General features: G+C 43.2%; 1 protein-coding gene across 7 annotated transcripts in view; it reads right to left on the bottom strand.

Annotated features, from left to right (window-relative positions):
* RAPGEF4 (Rap guanine nucleotide exchange factor 4) overlaps window positions 1–16,517 on the bottom strand; it is a 337,463-nt gene that overhangs the window by 12,008 nt on the left and 308,938 nt on the right. For all 7 annotated transcript variants that reach the window (XM_008064745.2, XM_008064747.2, XM_008064746.2 and 4 more), the window contains 6 exons: window positions 12,488–12,613; window positions 11,932–12,110; window positions 8,050–8,140; window positions 5,399–5,449; window positions 4,075–4,162; window positions 3,600–3,664 (listed from right to left, as the gene is read on the bottom strand). In XM_008064745.2, coding sequence (XP_008062936.1) covers window positions 3,600–3,664; window positions 4,075–4,162; window positions 5,399–5,449; window positions 8,050–8,140; window positions 11,932–12,110; window positions 12,488–12,613 — 600 coding nt within the window. The remainder of the gene's footprint in view (window positions 1–3,599; window positions 3,665–4,074; window positions 4,163–5,398; window positions 5,450–8,049; window positions 8,141–11,931; window positions 12,111–12,487; window positions 12,614–16,517) is intronic.

The following is a 16,517-nucleotide window of genomic DNA, read 5'->3' as shown; positions in this document are numbered from 1 at the left end:
TCCTCATTTCATAACTCAATGGTGAAGAGGTTCCAAATAAAAAGAGTACTTAGGGTTGGCATGTGGGTTTGCCATTGACTATACAACAATGCCATCAAGAAAAGGTATCTGTATTCCTGGCTACCCTGATGACTTCTTCTCCTGGCAAAGGCTCTCCCTGGGGACACAGCTCACCAGTTCCACAGAGACTGCCAACTCTCCTCACCATCTGGGCCTTGTTGATGGAAGATTGGAGGGTGGCATTGACATTAACTTGAAAGGAAAGATGAATCCTTTCCCAAGACACACAGTAATAACAGCAGCCACTAGTAGTAGTGGGGGTGATACGGGGATGGAGTGGGTTAATTTATGGGGAGAAAATTTTGGAAAGTTGGTAACACACCAGGTTTAGAAATCATAATGAAATCTTTTTGAAATTTCATTTCATTTTCCAGTAACATCTAACTTATGGAAGGGCAAGTCTAAAATCAAACTTTCTTGTGGTATGATGTATCCAATGAAATAAAATGTATGAAGTTGCTGGAACAGAAAACTAACAGTACTCTTTTGATATCCTTTCTCACTTTCTCTTCCTTTCTTTCTTTCTTTCTTTTTTTTTGTAGGAGTCTCACTCTGTTGCCCAGGTTGAAGTGCAGTAGCATGCTCATGCCCTGCACAGCCTCGACCTGCTGGGCTCAGGTAAGCCTTCCACCTCAGCCTTCCAGGTAGCTGGAACCACAGGCATACATCACTATGCCCAGTTAATTTTTTGATTTATTGTAGAGAAGAGGTTTTACCAAGTTGCCCAGGCTGGTCTTGAATTCCTGTACTCAGGCAATCCTCTCGCCTCCTTACCTCTGCCTCCCAATGTGCTAGGATTACAAGGAGTAAGCCACCATAAATCCTGTGCTCTCCTTCTCTTTCATAATAATAGAACTCCTTAATTTTTAGTTGGGCACATGGATACCCAAAATTGGGCTACATTTTCTAGCCTTCCTTTCATAGGGTTAGGTTGCTGGACAACAAAATGTGAGGCAAGTGATGAGTGCAACTTCTGTCCTTTTTTTTTTTTGGTCAGGGTCTCACTCTGACACCCAGGCTGGAGTGCAGTGGCATAATCACAACTCACAGCAGCCTTGAACATCTTAGGCTCAGGCAATCCTTCTGCCTCAGCCTCCCAAGAGGCTGGAACTACAGATGTATGCCACCACACTGGCTAATTTTTTTTGATTTTTTGTAGAAACAAGATCTGTTATGTTGCCTAGATTGGCCTCAAATTCCTGGCCTCAAATGATCCTCCTGCACCAGCCTCCTAAAGTGCTGGGATTACCAGTGTGAGCCACCATGCCTAGCTTCTTCCATCTTTAAAGGGAAGAAGCATGCCTTCACCTTCTCCTTTCCCCTTCCCTGTGGCTGGAATGAGGACATGGTGGTCGCCATTTTGAACCACATAGATGGGAAAATGGCAAGAGAGTAGCCTGGAACTTTGATTGCTTCCTGGAGCAGGGCTACCATACCTGCCAGAACTTTTAAGTGAGAAATAAATAAACTGATCTTGCATACGCTATCACTAATTTCCATTACTGCAGGGGAACTGCTTGCTATCCTAACTATTCAGCTGCTTTTAAACAATAGCAGACTCTCTGAGAGCAGGGTGTGAAGTACCTCTTTCCTCACAGCTGAGGGCATGACGTGCAACAATGGGGAAGCGTATGGTACCCTCCTAAGATCCACAGATGCCATCTTGACGTTTCCTTGCGGTTATGGATGGGACACCAAGATCTAAAACCCGACATGAAACAACTTTTATCCACCCCGACAGATGGCTGGCTTTGCATCCTTTGCTGCTCTTATTTGTTCTGTTTGGTTAACTTCAGCCATCTTAGAGCTTGGTCAACTCTTTAGGAAACCTGACTTCCACATCTCTGTGTACATGTCTAATTTATGGTTAAGTGGTTGGCTCAGCTACTCCTCAGTCTGCACTTCTGCATAAGTGATCCAGAAGGTTCTTTAGCACATGGGTAAGATGCCAAATCTTTCATTTCTGGAAAACAGGCTTTCTTTTGAGAAATCAGAGACATTGTTTAATGCTCAATACTAATACGTGAGCAGAGAATATTTTTTATTTTGATTAAAACGTTATTAAACTGACATACGAGTAGAGATGTTCATACCCTGCCTCTGGTGTGAGGGCTGGAGAGGAAGACCGCTGAGGAAAGATCTGCCCTCTAGTATAGTGTGTCTTTGAGGGGTGTGTACCCGTGTCCTGTTTCCTAAGAAGCTTAAGATGTGGGGACCTAGGTTGGTCCAATGGTAGTGGGTTATCAGAACTTACTAACATTAGTGTCACTAAAGTTGGTATTCAATTCCCCATTGTAAAATTTGACTGGCTTAAAAAAAAATTCATGGGGGCCTACTGCCCAGCAAGAACTGCACTTCACCAGGCAGGGTTTTGCAATAAGTGCGTTCCCAAAGCTGAATGGTGTTGATCCTTACAGGATTACTGTGGGGTGTTTCAGATTCACCTGAAGTTATGCATGCTAGCTTGATTCCAAGAAACAATCAGAATAACAGTTTTCTTATAAAAGTTCTATAACACTTTATGGTTTGTAGGAAGATTTGTGTAGCATGGACCTACTAACGATCCAGAGATAGATGGATTGTGCAAGGATCTCCATTTTCTGTTCAAGAAATCGATCCACAGAGAAGTTAAGGGACAGCTACCAAGTGATGACACTGAGTATTGAACCTCACGGTTCCTGGACTCCAAGTCCTGGGCTTTTTCCTGCAGTGCCACGTTCACAGTGCAAATCATAACCCTGGGCAAATGCTTGCCCACAGAGATATAAAACACTCCACCCATCCAGGCTGCAGCCAGAGGATTCAAAAGACAATGATCATTCCATGGACATGTGCTAAGTAGCTAAAGAAAGGTTTTGGCATGACCTGCATTATTGCTTCACAGAAGATAAGAAAATAAACTGCAAAGTAGCTAATGCTAGGTTAACACCACTTTTTTTTTCTTCTCCTGCAGGAGTAGGGTGTACAAGGGTAGCCAGAAAATAAAATACTGACTCCATGCCAGTTCCACATCTGCTATTTTTAAAAAAAATTTTTGTGTGTGGTTATGAAGATTGTCAGCTTCCCTCTCTGGACTTGGGTGAACTTGACTGGGATAAGCAATACACGTTTAGATTAATCCTCCATAATAAAGACTGCAGAGTTGCCTTTTACCTACATGCACTAAAGTCAGGTTTGGGAGATAAACATTTCAAAGGCATCCTGGGGCAACCTAGTTCTGCAAACCTCACAGCAAAACAACAACACGTAAGTCACTCTGGAACATTCGTGCATTTTAGCAACAGGCAATCAAGGACGAAACACACAGCATAAAAGCTAGCTGCTGCTGTGAGCCACAGCACAAACACTATTGAATTTCACAAAAGAGAACTGACAGAACAGAATAGGTAGCCAATTTGAACCAAATATTTCAAAACCCCTTTATGTGTAACTACCTTTTTAACATGGCAGCATATATGGAAATTATTTCCTTTATTAGTACAAATGCAAATTTTATTTTAAAAAAACCACTGTGGTTAAGGTTATAATATCGCACATACCATTTTTTCAAAGTTTACTAGATTGTCAACGAACGTCTTGTTTCCCTCATGAGTAAATGTCATATCTGTAAGGAAATAAAAGCCACATTCTAATCACTAACCGAAATATGTCATACTAAGAAAGTACAATAGCACCATTAGATTATGCTGGTGGATTTGCATAACACTGCAGTTGAACAAAGGTGATAATAGTTCTTTTTATGTTAGGTGTTTAACTTTTGAAATCACTTTACCTGAGATTAGTAAAATTTCTAAACTAATCTTCTGTTTTACTAACAAGTCTTCCAAATCACGGGTCCCTACTCCTCCAGAAATCTTCCCAACCCTTTCAGAAAAGTCAAGGCTGACAGGAGGTGACAAAGGAGGTGGGAGGATAGGCTCGATCATTCTTCCCAAAGAAATTCATCTGATCAGGTATTGCTCATCTTCCACCCCCCAAATACTCACCCCCTGCTTGTGCATTTTTTAGAATTACCTTTAATAAGCAAGGGTGTGAAGGGGATGAGAGGAGGGTCCAGCTTGGCCACTGTCAGCCTGTAGGCCCTGTGGTTTCTTGAAGGATCCTTAGGAGAGACAAAGAGATGCTGATCAATGACTCGTGACACATACACCCCCTTGGTTACCTCCTAATACACCCAGCCTCGTCACTCCACGACCAGGTACAGGTGACCCTTGAACAACATGGATTTGAACTGTGGAGGTCCACTTATATGTGGGGTTTCTGCGGCCTCTGCCATGCCTGAGACAGCAAGACTAACCCTTCCTCTTCCTCCTCAGCCTACTCCACAATAAGAGTGAAGATCTTTATGACAATCCACTTCCACTTAATGAATAGCAAATACTGTACATTTTCTCTTGCTTATGATTTTCTGGATAGCATTTTCTTTGCTTCACTTACTTTATTGTAAGATTACAGTATGTAATACATATAACAAACAAAATATGTGTTAATTGACTGTTTCTGTTATCAGCAAGGCTTCCTGTCAACAGGAGGCTATCAGTAGTTATGTTTTTGGGGAGTCAAAAGTTCTGGGTGGATTTTCAATGGCATGGTGGTGGGGATTGGTCAGTGCTTATAACCCCTATGCTGTTCAAGCTCCACTGTATTTTAAAATCAAGTGTAGCTACAAAAAAGGGGCAAACTTAGTTAAACAAATTGATTTGTGTTCTAAAACATCTGTACATATAGCATGAAAATAGTTTGCTTTTTTCCTCCTTTTTGTTTGGAAAGGAGATGTGTCTATAGGGACCCAGGGGAGAGATTTCCTTTGAAAACAAATATGAGGCCTCTAAAACAAACCTCAGCCACAAGACTCCCCTCCTCCTAAAGCCTTCCCTCCTTCCTGGAAGTCTGGTTCACCCCACTTCTACCCAGCACACCTGATCCTGGCCCCAACTTGCCCTCTGAAACCTGTCCATCTCTCTAGGCAAGTCCCTGTCACTCCTTTTCCGTCTGTTAACACCTCCCAGACAGTGGGGAACAATAATTTTGGCAAGCCAAGGAAAATGCAGCTTCCAACCCATAGCCAACCTGAGCTGGATGGAGAGGACCCTATTACGCTGCTTTTCTTAGTTACACAAATTGACCTTATGTGGGACATAAGTCCTCTTTAAGTTAGTTCCTGAGGGTGCCATTCATTAGTCAGACATGCTTGTTTTAGCAGCACTAAAAGGGATCATAAACTTCTTAAAGTCATACAAGGACAGATAAAATTTCCGAAATGAGAACTTCAATTCAGTTAATCAGAAATTGGATTAATGCAGACAGTGAACAGAATAAAGGAGCCACTGTCACTTACCATTAAACTTTCAAACTCCGCATAGAACTTCTTGAACTTGCTTGGCAGTTTCTGTTAATGGAATGAAAATGCCACACGCATATGTCAGATTCAATATCTAGACATGTATCATGGGTTACCATTTCTAGGGAAAACGTATTTCTGTTGGCTCTTAATCAAACATCTCTGAGACAGGCTGGACTATATTCTGTCCTGTCATTTGAGAATAATCTTCTCGAATATAGAGAACGTGCCTTTTAAAAGTCTTTAACTTCATTGAACCAAAAGTAACTACGGATGCTTTGGTCCTGCAGCTTTGATAATGTTTTCCGAAATGGATGATTCATAAAGAGAACTACATTCCTCAGACTGTAAGTGGTCTGAGCCCCCACACCACCCCTCCCCCCCTTTTAACCCTCTGATTCCTGCAATTAGGCATTTTGATCAGAGAATATTAGCATTAAAAGAGCTTTAGAACCCACATGGGAGGCTCCCAGCAAATATAGGTGCATAAACCAGAATAAAAAATGCTTATGAATGCAAGCCTTGCAGAATTACATCATTATATTTCACCTTAAAACACAAAGGTTGGTGGGGTGTGGTAGCTCATGTCTATAAACCCAGCACTTTGGGAGGCGGATGCAAGAGGACTGCCTGAGTCCAGGGGTTCGAGACCAGCCTGGGCAACTTGGAGGGACCTCATCTCTACAATAAGTCCAAAAATTATCTGGGTGTGGTGGTGCATGTTTGTGGTTCCAGTTACTTGGAAGGCTGAGGCCGAAGGATCGCCTGAGTCCAGCTGGTTGAGGCTGGGTACATTCTAGCCTGCGTGACAGTGAGACTCCGACTCAAAAAAAAGCTTATAGTCAATGAAAGGTTAATCTCGTTTCAGCAACATGCTAAAAACAGAATCTTATAGACCCATAGTTCTATCCCGGGTGACACTGAAGGCCTGGTCAATCAGCTAATACCTTTCGCTGGCAGTACCCTCCACAGCAGCCCCCTTTGGACCAGGAAAGAAGGCTCAGACAGCTGTTTCTCAAAGGCCAGTCTTACTATCTGGCTGCTGTTATGTGGTACCTACCCCTGGACTCCTGGCTTTTTAAAAAATTTTCCTACAACTCATTTGGACTCTGGGGGGGGCGGGTTAGAAGCTGGAAGCAGGCTGGGAAAAGCAGATTATCTGAGGGAGCACCCTGGGCCTCCAGAGACTCCAAGAGCTGCGGGCTGTAAGACAGGAGAGCCTCACTGTGGCTTCACTGCTTAGAGTTCCTGGCAGTACTGACTCCAGCCTTTTACTAGCTGGAAGACGATACAGCTGCGTGGTATGCAGGCCTCACCAATTCTCTCATTCCTATATTCAGGGGATGAGCTGCTGTGTGCTACATCTGCCTGGAATTTTAAGAGAAACCCAAGACAGAAGGACCTGTGAGGACCTGCCCTATAAACAATGAAAACATTTAGGACGGACAAAGAAGGAAAATAGTTTCAAGAGGGAAATGGGCAAGAAAATAATCTCAAGGAAAACATTGAGAGATCCAAACAGCTACCTTTAAGCACCACTGCAGATCGGGTCTCTAATATATACTCCTTGCCCTCTTTCTGTGTCCCACTTACATACACTTTTTTATTTTGAGTAAGAGTCTATTTCTGTATGTATGTTCTATTAGAGATCAGTATTTCTTCAACTATATGCCACGTGGAAGAGGTCAAGTACATTTTGAGTATGAAGCTAATAATAAATGAAGCTGTTTTCTAGCTTAAATAACCAGCCATCCACAAACCATTTATCACACACCTGCATCACTTTTGCCCCAAACTGAACATTAGCCAAGTGGTGTTCCTCTGCACAGAAGCCTGCCAGGGGGATTAGGAGACACTTAGTTCTCAGTCACTCCAAACAGTTGGCTTCTTGGCTATTTCTCCCAGGAGCAAAATGACTACTTGGATAAAAATGGATCTTCCATCCTCTCTCAAGCACAGTGCAAAAGCAATCAGCAGACATTTTGGAGAACAATAGAAGCTATGAGTAAAACTTCTGAACAGGTTGGGTATAGTGGCTCACGCCTGTAATCCCAGCATGGGAGGCTGAGATAGGAGGATTGCGTGAGCCCAGGAATTTGAGCCTACCCTGGACAACATAGCGGGACCTTGTCTCTATAACAACAACAATGACAAAAAATTAACTGGGCATGGTGGTGCGTGCCTGTAGTCCCAGTTACTCAGGAGGCTGAGATAGAAGGACCCCCTCAGCCCAGGAGGTCGAGGCTGTGGTGAGCAGTGATCATGCCACTGCACTCCAGCCTGGGCGACAGAGTAAGAGTCCAACTTAAAAAACAACCACCAAAAATACCCCCTGAACTTTTAAAGTTTTCCAAGCAATGTGGTTCCTTCATAATACACCTAGGAACTGAACTTATTAGTATTTACGTTGTATATATGGATAAGCTGATATCTCCTCTTCACCCCTCCCATACCCGAAAGGACAATATCTTTTAAGATTCTTACTCAGAAGCAACTGAAAAAAGGAGACAGGTCACCTCCCTCCAAGTGTCCCACCTTTGCCATTGTTATCCTAGTGTGAGTGATATTTCTATTAAAAAAGCTCACTGGTGAGCCTGTGTTTTTATTCTTAAGGCAAAAGTCACAGCTGGATCTCAGTTGAAGCTCACCTCCCACGTCAGTGCCAAGCGGCTCACAGCAATGTTACTCAGTCCCATGACGATGGCAAAAAAGGAATTCAGATTTTTGTACTCCTTACAGCTGAAACACAAGAGACACATGTTTGAGTAAAATGCCCTTTTGAGTGAGATTTTAAAAAATTAAAGTTTTATTTTTTGATAGTCATTCATATTTGTCAGGACTTCTTCATGAAAATGGTAATGATAGATTTAATGCACTGCTTAAGTTCCACTCTGTCTGTAAGTAACCATGGTCTGCTGTTTGATTCTCACTGTAATTTTAGAAAGTTGGTGGTTTTGGCTGTCAAGGTTTGGATTTTGAAAAGGAATTTAAAGACACCTAGTCTAGGAAATGTTATTATAATATAACCCAAAACTTGCTAAAAGTCTTGTTGGACCTGGAAGGAAATATCCCACGGGATGTGAAGACAGAAAGCAAAATGGCCTTGGGGGCTTCCAGACCTTTAACCTGAGAGTAGGCACCCTGCCCTGGCAGCCTGAGAGTGAACTAGGAAGCCACACTGCTGCAGCCGCCATGGCTTCCACCCACCGTGCAGATGCTTCTGGTTTGCTGAAAAATATTAACTTACATACAAGGCATGATCCCTATAGACTGGGTTCTTAATCTCAAGTTTTAAAACCAAGAAATAGCCTAAACAATTGACCAAAGAATAGCCTTGCTTTCTCTGTACTTCACTGACATCAATGAAATGGATAATTTTGAATCTGCACTTATGCCATAATTAGCGTTTATAAATATATATTTAAAAATGAAGCCGGGCTCGGTGGCTCAGCCTGTAATCCCGCGCCTTTGGGAGGCAGAGGTGAGTGGATTGCCTGAGCCCGTGGGTTTGAGACCCGCCTGGGCAGGCGAGACCTCATCTCTACAATAAATAAAAAAATTAGCCAGGTAGCACACGCCTGTAGTTCCAGCTACTTGGAAGGCTGAGGCGGAAGGATCGCCGGAGCCCAGCAGGTCGAGGCTGCGGTGGCCGGGAGTGGCCACTGCACTCCAGTCTGGGCGACTGAGTGAGACTCCAACTCAAAAAAAAAAAGAGACACATGGAAAAAGACCAGAACGTCTTAATTAAAATAGTGATGTTTAACCCAGGTACTTGATTTAACTTTAAAAAAAAAAGAAAAACCCCAAGTTCTTCATACCAGACCCCTGAAAAGGAAAGAATTCATTTTGCAATAAGTCTAAATCTTTAGCCCCAAATCAATATGGTTATCTAAATTGATTATATCATAATGAAATCCTGCTTGGATTAACATTTTTGAAAAAGGCTAATTAAATTGTTGCATTTGCTACCCATGTTCTCCTTGCAAAAGCAGCAATGAGTAATTCTTAAATTGTGTGGAAACAGGAAAATCTATTTCAGAGAAAGTGTAGTGTGCATGATCACACTGGCCAGAAAACAAGAGAGGCCTTCACTATGCTGGGACAGTGCCCTCAGGTCAGGGGCTGAAAGTTATTTAGGAGACGCCTGAGGCTGAAGGCAGCAAGTAGGATCACGTCCATGTGTTTGCCTTTGTCTTGTTTATGTGATCTTGAAGGAATAAATGCAGGTCTGTGACCTGCCTTTCTGGTCACCACTCTGTTACCTAATAACTTTATCATCCTAGATAAGTCACAGAATTTTTCTATGCCACAGCTCCTTATATGTAAACAAAGGGGTAATAACATCTGCTTTCCCCAGTGTTACCAAATTCTGGGCAGGATAAAGAGCTTAAGCAGAATATGTCGATGTTCTCTAAAAATACCAAGTATGACAGATGCTATTGCCACTAGGTTTCCATGTCATTCTTGTAGATCTCAGATTTATAAAGTCTGCAATCTTCTTCAGCTGGGCTGTGTAAACAGCTCCATTACAGGGCAGCAGGCTCAGCATAGGGCTTAATGATGGTTAAATAACATAAACCTATTTATACTGAAGGCCAAGTCCACCTACTCATTCACATAATCAGAAGGGAGAGGGATTTAAAAAAAGTAAGAGATCATTTCATCTGATTCTCCTCACACACCTAAGAGAAATTTATATTTTCAAAAAGAACTTCCACATGTCCTCACTCATTAACGGACCTTGAACAATTATCATAATACTACAAGAAAGGGATTGGCAGTAGTGGGAAACTGCCAGGGTTGGGGGCATATTTCATCAACAAGGGTACCTGTATAACGAACATTTGTATACCTAACCCTGAACTGTACTCCACATTTTTTTTTTTTTTTTTGAGATGGAGTCTCACTCTGTCACCCAGACTGGAGTGCAGTGGCACGCCCCCAGCCACCGCAGCCTCGACTTGCTGGGATCCGGCGATCCTTCCGCCTCAGCCTTCCGAGTAGCTGGAACTACAGGCGTGCGCTACCACGCCCGGATAATTTTTTGATTTATTGTAGAGATGAGGGCTCGCCAAGTTGCCCGGGCAGGTCTCGAACCCACGAACTCAGGCAATCTACTCACCTCAGTTTTCCAAAGTGCGGGATTACAGGCTGAGCTACTGAACCTGGCTTGTACCCCACATTTTAAAAATAAAAAATTAAAAAAGAAAAAAAGTAAAAATATTTTTAAAAATTTTAAAAAGTCAAGGGTTTTTTGAAAAGACTCTCCTATGTTGCCTCGGTAAAGTAACAAGATTAGGCCCCAAAAAGTTTCCTGACATCTCACACTGGTGTCCAGCTTGCCTCTCTCTTCTAGTTGTGTTTGATGAGAGGCCAAGGTGAAGAGAGAATGTTGTTTCTTATAGCAAGTAAGCACAGATTGTCACAGTTTTCACAATCGACTCATTCCAAATACATGAAGGCATTTGTCCCTTGCAATGAGGCTGTTCAGGCTTCCAGGGATAGCGGCTACACTCAGAACCAGAAATTCATAAGCAACATTTTACCAAACCTTTCTTTAAATAACCAGTTTTTCCATATTAAGAGATAGCAGATTTTGAATCAAAGAGATTTCTGTTGAACCCTCTAATTTTTGGCAAAATAATTCAAGGCATTTGGCAAACTGATATCTGTAAAATGTCAAATGGCCTTTATTTCTTTGTTTTTACCCCAGGAAAGCAAATTCTGTGTGGGATCTAAACTGTTTGGCTCAAGAAGATTGCCTAGCTGGGGTCACTTGTGATCTCAACCTTCCTGTGCTAGAGCTCCCTGCATTCAGAAAGGAAAGAAGTCTCACAGCCATAGGCCACATTTAGCATTTTATTTTTAGCACTGTGGTGATACCAAAAACATGGAAGTAAACAGGAGGTTGTCAGGCATATCTAAGTAGTAGGGGAAGATTAAATTCATGTCAGGGAGACCTCTAACTGGCCCCTGCAGTAAAGAAATTGTTTCCTAAGAAGTGCTGTTAAATAGAATATTTATAAGATGCTTCCTTTTTCGAATGTTTATGGAGATGATTTTCATGAACCAGGTTAGCTCGCCTTCATGCACTTCACAGATTTAATTCTGGTTGAACAGGATGTGCTGTTGTATACATGCATGCTCCACTGCCCTCTACTGGTGAGAATGTGTCATGCTGGACGTCCACCTCAAGAGTCTTTCAAACAGAACTTTCTACAATGAAACTTTGTTTACTGGAGGAATCTTTAAACTGCTTAACCAAAAAAAAAAAAAAAAAAAAAAGCTCGAATAGTTCCAAGGTCACAATTTTGATTCCGGCACCAGTGCTGTAAGAAGTTAACTTATCTGTTGATGCTCAATATTATAAAAGCTAGAAGAGATCCATCTTTTATAAGAGTTCAGTTATTCTTAAGCCCCGTTCTTGTACTTAAGTAGTTCCTATAGCCTGGTTTTCTTTTTCAGGTGTAGTCTAAGAATGTAAACACAGCTCAAAGATGTTTTTCTCTTCCCAAGCTAAAGATACTTACTGGGCTGCTATCTTAATAAATTTTTTTAACAGCTGAACACGCTTGCTGAGCTGGGAACAAAGGCAGATCTCAGTGACGACCCAAAACTGAATTTCATTAAATCTCCTCAGGAACAAATCCAAGTTTGCTGTGGTCTTTTTAAAGTTATGCCTTCCAAATGTGTGATAGATGAGCTCCAGCTAGAAAAGAAAGGAAAACAATTTGTTTGTTTTTAAATAACAATACCAACTAGGTTTCTCTCTTTGTCAAGACAGTGTTTTATTGGTCAACAAATGTGACCTCAATCAGATCTGAAAGGCTTCCAAGAGGCTTGTTAAATATATAAATACAAACTAGGTTTTATTGGCTTAATATGCTCAGGAAAACATGGCACACTTTAAATCTTAAAAGATTTTTCTTTAATACTCAAAGGTTTTATAACAGGCTGTATTTATAAGCTCAATATACAACAAAAAGGTCATGTGGTTTCCATGTTGCAACTCAGAGTTGGTCCTTGCCAGCTGCCTTCAGCCTGAATTGCTACCATACCTGCTAATGCACCCAATGAGGACCTTACCTCATGGACACAGTTGAAGAGCTCCCAATCATAAATCGTCATCTGGAATGCTAAATCTTTGGAACTCATCAGTTCAAAAGTTCCTACTGTTCCGACAGTCGGGCCTTCCTGTTCTGGTAAGGGAGTCTATGAATAATAATGCACAAATACATCAGAATCTCAACACAGACAAGTACTTTGTGCCGAATGCTTTTGGAAATTTCTGAGGGGAAAGGAGATCGATGCTTTGGGGAATCTCTTGAAACTCAGATTTTGCTCGGAGGAGAAAGACGCCTTTGCTCTTAATGTTACTTGCTGCAGTGACATCTTTACAGTCATCATCATTACAATCAATTCCACTGACTGAAAAAATGTGGACCGTGACAAATAAGATTCGGTGAAGAGTGACCTACGGAGATTCTTTTCTCCTCTGCTCAGGCCTGGGAGGTCCCTGGAAACTCTTCGTCTCCCTGGTGAAAATGGAAGTTGGGAGACTGTCGTGAGACTCGCTTGGCGGGTGCAGAGAACACAGCGGGACCCGATGGACAGTTTGAACACTTTTTAGCAAGTCTTCGTGTACCAGATTAGGAGTCTGGATTTCGTAATGGGCCAGATAGTAGACCAGGCTAGTGCCAGCTTTAGAGAGCAACGACCCTGAGTATAAACCCCACTCTAACTGCGGAGACTTGGGTTGATTCCCTAATGTCTGTTTCCACCTCTGGTAAGATGGGAACAAGATACCTATCCCTAGGCTTGTCAAGAGGACTGGATGGGAATAACTTCAGTGAGTCTTATAAACAGAGCCTGCCACAGGGGAGGCCTCCTCTCCCAAATTAGTTCACTTTCTAGAAGCACCAGAGCAATGCAAGTGTAAGGGAAAGTGTGATTGTACAACACCTGGATATAAGCGCTAAATACGGTTGTTCCTGATTTACTCTATGCAGGAGACAGAGAACAATGGGGAGAAAAGAGAATTCCCAAGGCTTCAAATTTAGGAAACTGACCTGAAGCTGATGAGCAAGCAGTTTATGAAAATATCTCCTAGAGAGAATGATTTCAACTAGGGCGAGTCCTAGGTGGACAAGTTGAGGAAGCTCTTAAATTTGAGGTCACAGGACCACCTCTCAGGGTTGAACTAGCGCTCCACATCTGTTCTTCTCTCTCTGACTTTTTTTTTCGAGTTCGGGTCTCACTCTGTTGCTCAGGCTGGAGTGCTATGGCACAACCACGGCTCACCACAGTCTCGACTTTTTGGGTTCAGGTGATCCTCCCACCTCAGCCTCCTGAATAGGTAGGACCACAGGTGCCAACTACCACACCTGGCTAATTTTTTGAGTTTTTGTAGAGAGGAGGTCTTGCTATATTGTCCAGGCTGGTCTCAAACCCCTGGCCTTGAGCGATCCTCCCACCTCTGCCTCCTGAAGTGCTGGGATTACATGTATTTACCAGGGCACCTCCTAACTGCCCTTCCCTCTTGCAGCCACTCCTGAGAACACAGCCTCTCTACTTCTCTAAGATGTCCCCTCCCACTATTCCTTGGGTTTGCTCCCTCCTCACGATTGGAGAGACTCAGCCCACCTCTCTCCCTGTCTCTTTTCTTTAAGGCTTTATAACTTTTCACAAAGGGGATAAATTAACCTAACAACCACAGGGAAGATTTCAGTATTGAGAAATATGCAAGTCCTTTTAGCCATAGTGACTCGTCTACCATTCGTGTCTCTCTCTCTCTCTCTCTTTTGAGTTTAAGTCTCACTCTGTTGCCCAGGCTGGAGTGCAGTTGCATGCTCGCAGCCACTGTAGCCTTGACCTGCTGGGCTCAGGCAATCCTTCTGCCTCAGCCTTCAAATTAGCTGGAACTACAGGCACATGCTACCATGCCCGGCTTAGTTTTTTGATTTATTGTAGCCCAAAAAGGTTACCAAGTTGCCCAGGCTCATCTTGAACCCCTGGGCTCAGTTAATCCTCTCACCTCAGCCTCCCAAAGAGCTGGGATTACAGGCTTGAGCCACTGTGCCCAGCTCATGCATCTCTTTTGAGAGACTAACAGAAAGCTTGGTTGAATCTCCACTTTTGCTTGAATAGGCAGGACTCACCAAGCCTCCCACAAAGGGAGGCAAAGAGCAGGCTGACCCCCTCCTCTATGAGCTTACTGAAGAGAAAACCTGCGCCCCAAAAGATGCTCCTCAGTCTGAAGTGGGGAATGCCCATGCACATGCTTTCCCTGGACCCCACAGGAAGCCTCTCCTTGGGCCATTTTCTCTGAGAGATCCCAGTGGAAATTTCCTATGGATGAGGCACAGCAGAACTTATGGGGATCTGCCCTGCACAGACAGATCTGAAGACTGCCTCCCCACAGTCACACGACTCCCATGGATTTTCTCCCCACCCTTTTTGAGTGATGGTTTTTTTGGTTAAGGCTGGAGAGTGGGCGATTGGGAGAATAGTACTCCTACCCTCCCGTTTTCCAGACAAGGAAACTGACATAAAAAGGACATACTGACTGTCAGTGACAAAGAGGTGGCTAGAGTCAGTTGTACTTTAACATCCCCCCTTGGGCCCACACACCCTCCATGCCTGGCTCTGCAATGGCATTTGTCACACTGGATTCTCACTGATCACACACTGGTATCTCTCACAACACTATGAGCTCCTAGAGGTACAAGGACCATGACGGGTTCATCTCTGAGACCATCCCAGTGCCAGAACTATCCACAATGCCTGAAAGGGTGTAGTAGGTGCTAAATAAAAGTCTGAGGAACGAGTGGATGGACACAAGTAGAACCACATCACAGGACCGTGGGATTTCTTGTGATTTGCTCTGCACTGGCATTTATACTTACATCAAATGTCCAGAGAGTACAGCTATGGAATCTGAGCCCTTATCTGCTAGGCTAAATCACTGGCACGCTACTCCTTCTGGACAACACAATCTAACATTAAAGCTTGTTCTCCTCCAGGCTGCTTGTTTTAGCCTCCTCTCCCCAGCTTTACTGTCACTGTCGTAAAGACAGAGAAGTTCTGAGCACTTGGTCTAGTGTCACCCAGAAGCTAGCACAGCCCCCAATACAAAGCACGCACTTCACAAGCACGTGTTGATAGATCGGAGGGTTTGGCCAACATTCTGTACCGCAGAGTCATCCTCTGTACAACTCTTCCTAGAGGGACTGTCCTCAAAGGAAATCTCTAGAAAGCCAGCGCAGAAATTCCCTGTCTCGTCATGTGGGGCAGGTAATGTTTGGTCACTCGCAGCATGGTGGATAGCAAAGAGCTGAAAGGGAAGAAGCTCATGTCCAGGGTACTTACTGCAAAGTAAACTCCTTTGCACTGCAGAGGCCTTAACATGGAAGACAGGCAAGGACTGAGAACTTGGAAGGCTGCTGGACTGTGTGCAAATAAACAGAGTCTTAAAAAGTTCTATCTGCCCCATAGGGAGCTGAAGACCATCCACACTCCCTTATCTTTACACCACAGCGTCTGGCACTGCAGCCAAGACCCAGTCAGCAAGAGAGGGCCCAGTGCCATGTGGTAAACACATCACCTAGCACCTCCCTTGGGGCTACAGCTAATCCAGCTTTTTATGGCTTTCCTTTCCAGGAGAGGGCAGCACAACTCATTTATGGCCTTTTTTTTTTTTTCCAATCCCTCAATGTTGAGAAATATTTATTTAGAAAGCAATGAATGTAGATGACTAAAATATATCTGAAAAGGACTGTGAACAGATCCAGATTTGATAGCGCTGGCAATTGAGGAAAGGTGAGGATGTTCATGGACCAAAAGGGATGAGGGATTAGCAAGAGAATGGATGCCATGCTTGCTAAGTGCCTCTCCAAGTATGCTATTCAAGATATTATAAAAATCCGCCTGAGTTCACTAGAGAGCACAGCATGGCTCTCCCCAAACAGAAAATCAGGATTATAATGAGGCTAACACAAGCTCTAAAAAGTCCAAAGAGGAGAATCTTGATTTACCTATAAGGGCTGATTTGCATCACCTATGTAGTTAGTTAAACTCTCCCCCATATTGGATGCAGTTTACGTCCAACTCTTGTTTT

This window comes from Carlito syrichta, unplaced genomic scaffold (assembly GCF_000164805.1).
Source record: "Carlito syrichta isolate Samal-C Ts95f unplaced genomic scaffold, Tarsius_syrichta-2.0.1 Scaffold307991, whole genome shotgun sequence".
NCBI classification, from domain to species: domain Eukaryota; kingdom Metazoa; phylum Chordata; class Mammalia; order Primates; family Tarsiidae; genus Carlito; species Carlito syrichta.
The sequence above is the reverse complement of the archived record's forward strand: the minus strand, read 5'-3'. Positions and strand labels throughout refer to the sequence as shown.